At 36.3% G+C, this 432-nt stretch overlaps 1 protein-coding gene across 1 annotated transcript in view; it reads left to right on the top strand.

Moving 5' to 3' along the window:
* Nucleotide 1: 1 nt before the first annotated feature.
* Nucleotides 2–432, top strand: part of RNF141 (ring finger protein 141) — a gene marked incomplete at its 5' end in the record, with an annotated part of 19691 nt that continues 19260 nt past the window's right edge. The window contains one exon of the mRNA XM_008586722.1: nucleotides 2–61. Coding sequence (XP_008584944.1) covers nucleotides 2–61 — 60 coding nt within the window. The remainder of the gene's footprint in view (nucleotides 62–432) is intronic.

Below are 432 nucleotides of genomic sequence, written 5' to 3'. Positions count from 1 at the left end.
ACAACCTGGGTCTGATTCCTCTGCATTTTGGAAAGTGATTGTACGGGTGGTCTGTACCAAGGTGAGACTGGTGGAGACTTCTTCCTCTGAGCTTAAACTGTTTCAGTGGTTAGACCCACATTTAATAGTGTAATATATAAGATTGTGGAAATAAACGTTAGTAATTTGGTGGTCTCATAAAACAGTTTTGATACTGTTATTGCCTTCCAGCTAACTATTTGAATCTCACCTGTTGTTAATTTCTATATAGCAGAGATCTTTTAAAATCAAGTGAAGTAGTAGTAAACTCTCATCCTTACATTCTACCTCTCTTGTTGGGTTTTAGTTAGCTATGGAGTTCTAAGGTGACACCCTATTTAGCTCTAAATTGACACCTTAAAAATTAAATTTATGTTAAGTGGTAAGCCAGACACAGAAAGAGAAATACTGCAC

This window comes from Galeopterus variegatus, unplaced genomic scaffold (assembly GCF_000696425.1).
Source record: "Galeopterus variegatus unplaced genomic scaffold, G_variegatus-3.0.2 Scaffold4088, whole genome shotgun sequence".
NCBI classification, from domain to species: domain Eukaryota; kingdom Metazoa; phylum Chordata; class Mammalia; order Dermoptera; family Cynocephalidae; genus Galeopterus; species Galeopterus variegatus.
The sequence above is the reverse complement of the archived record's forward strand: the minus strand, read 5'-3'. Positions and strand labels throughout refer to the sequence as shown.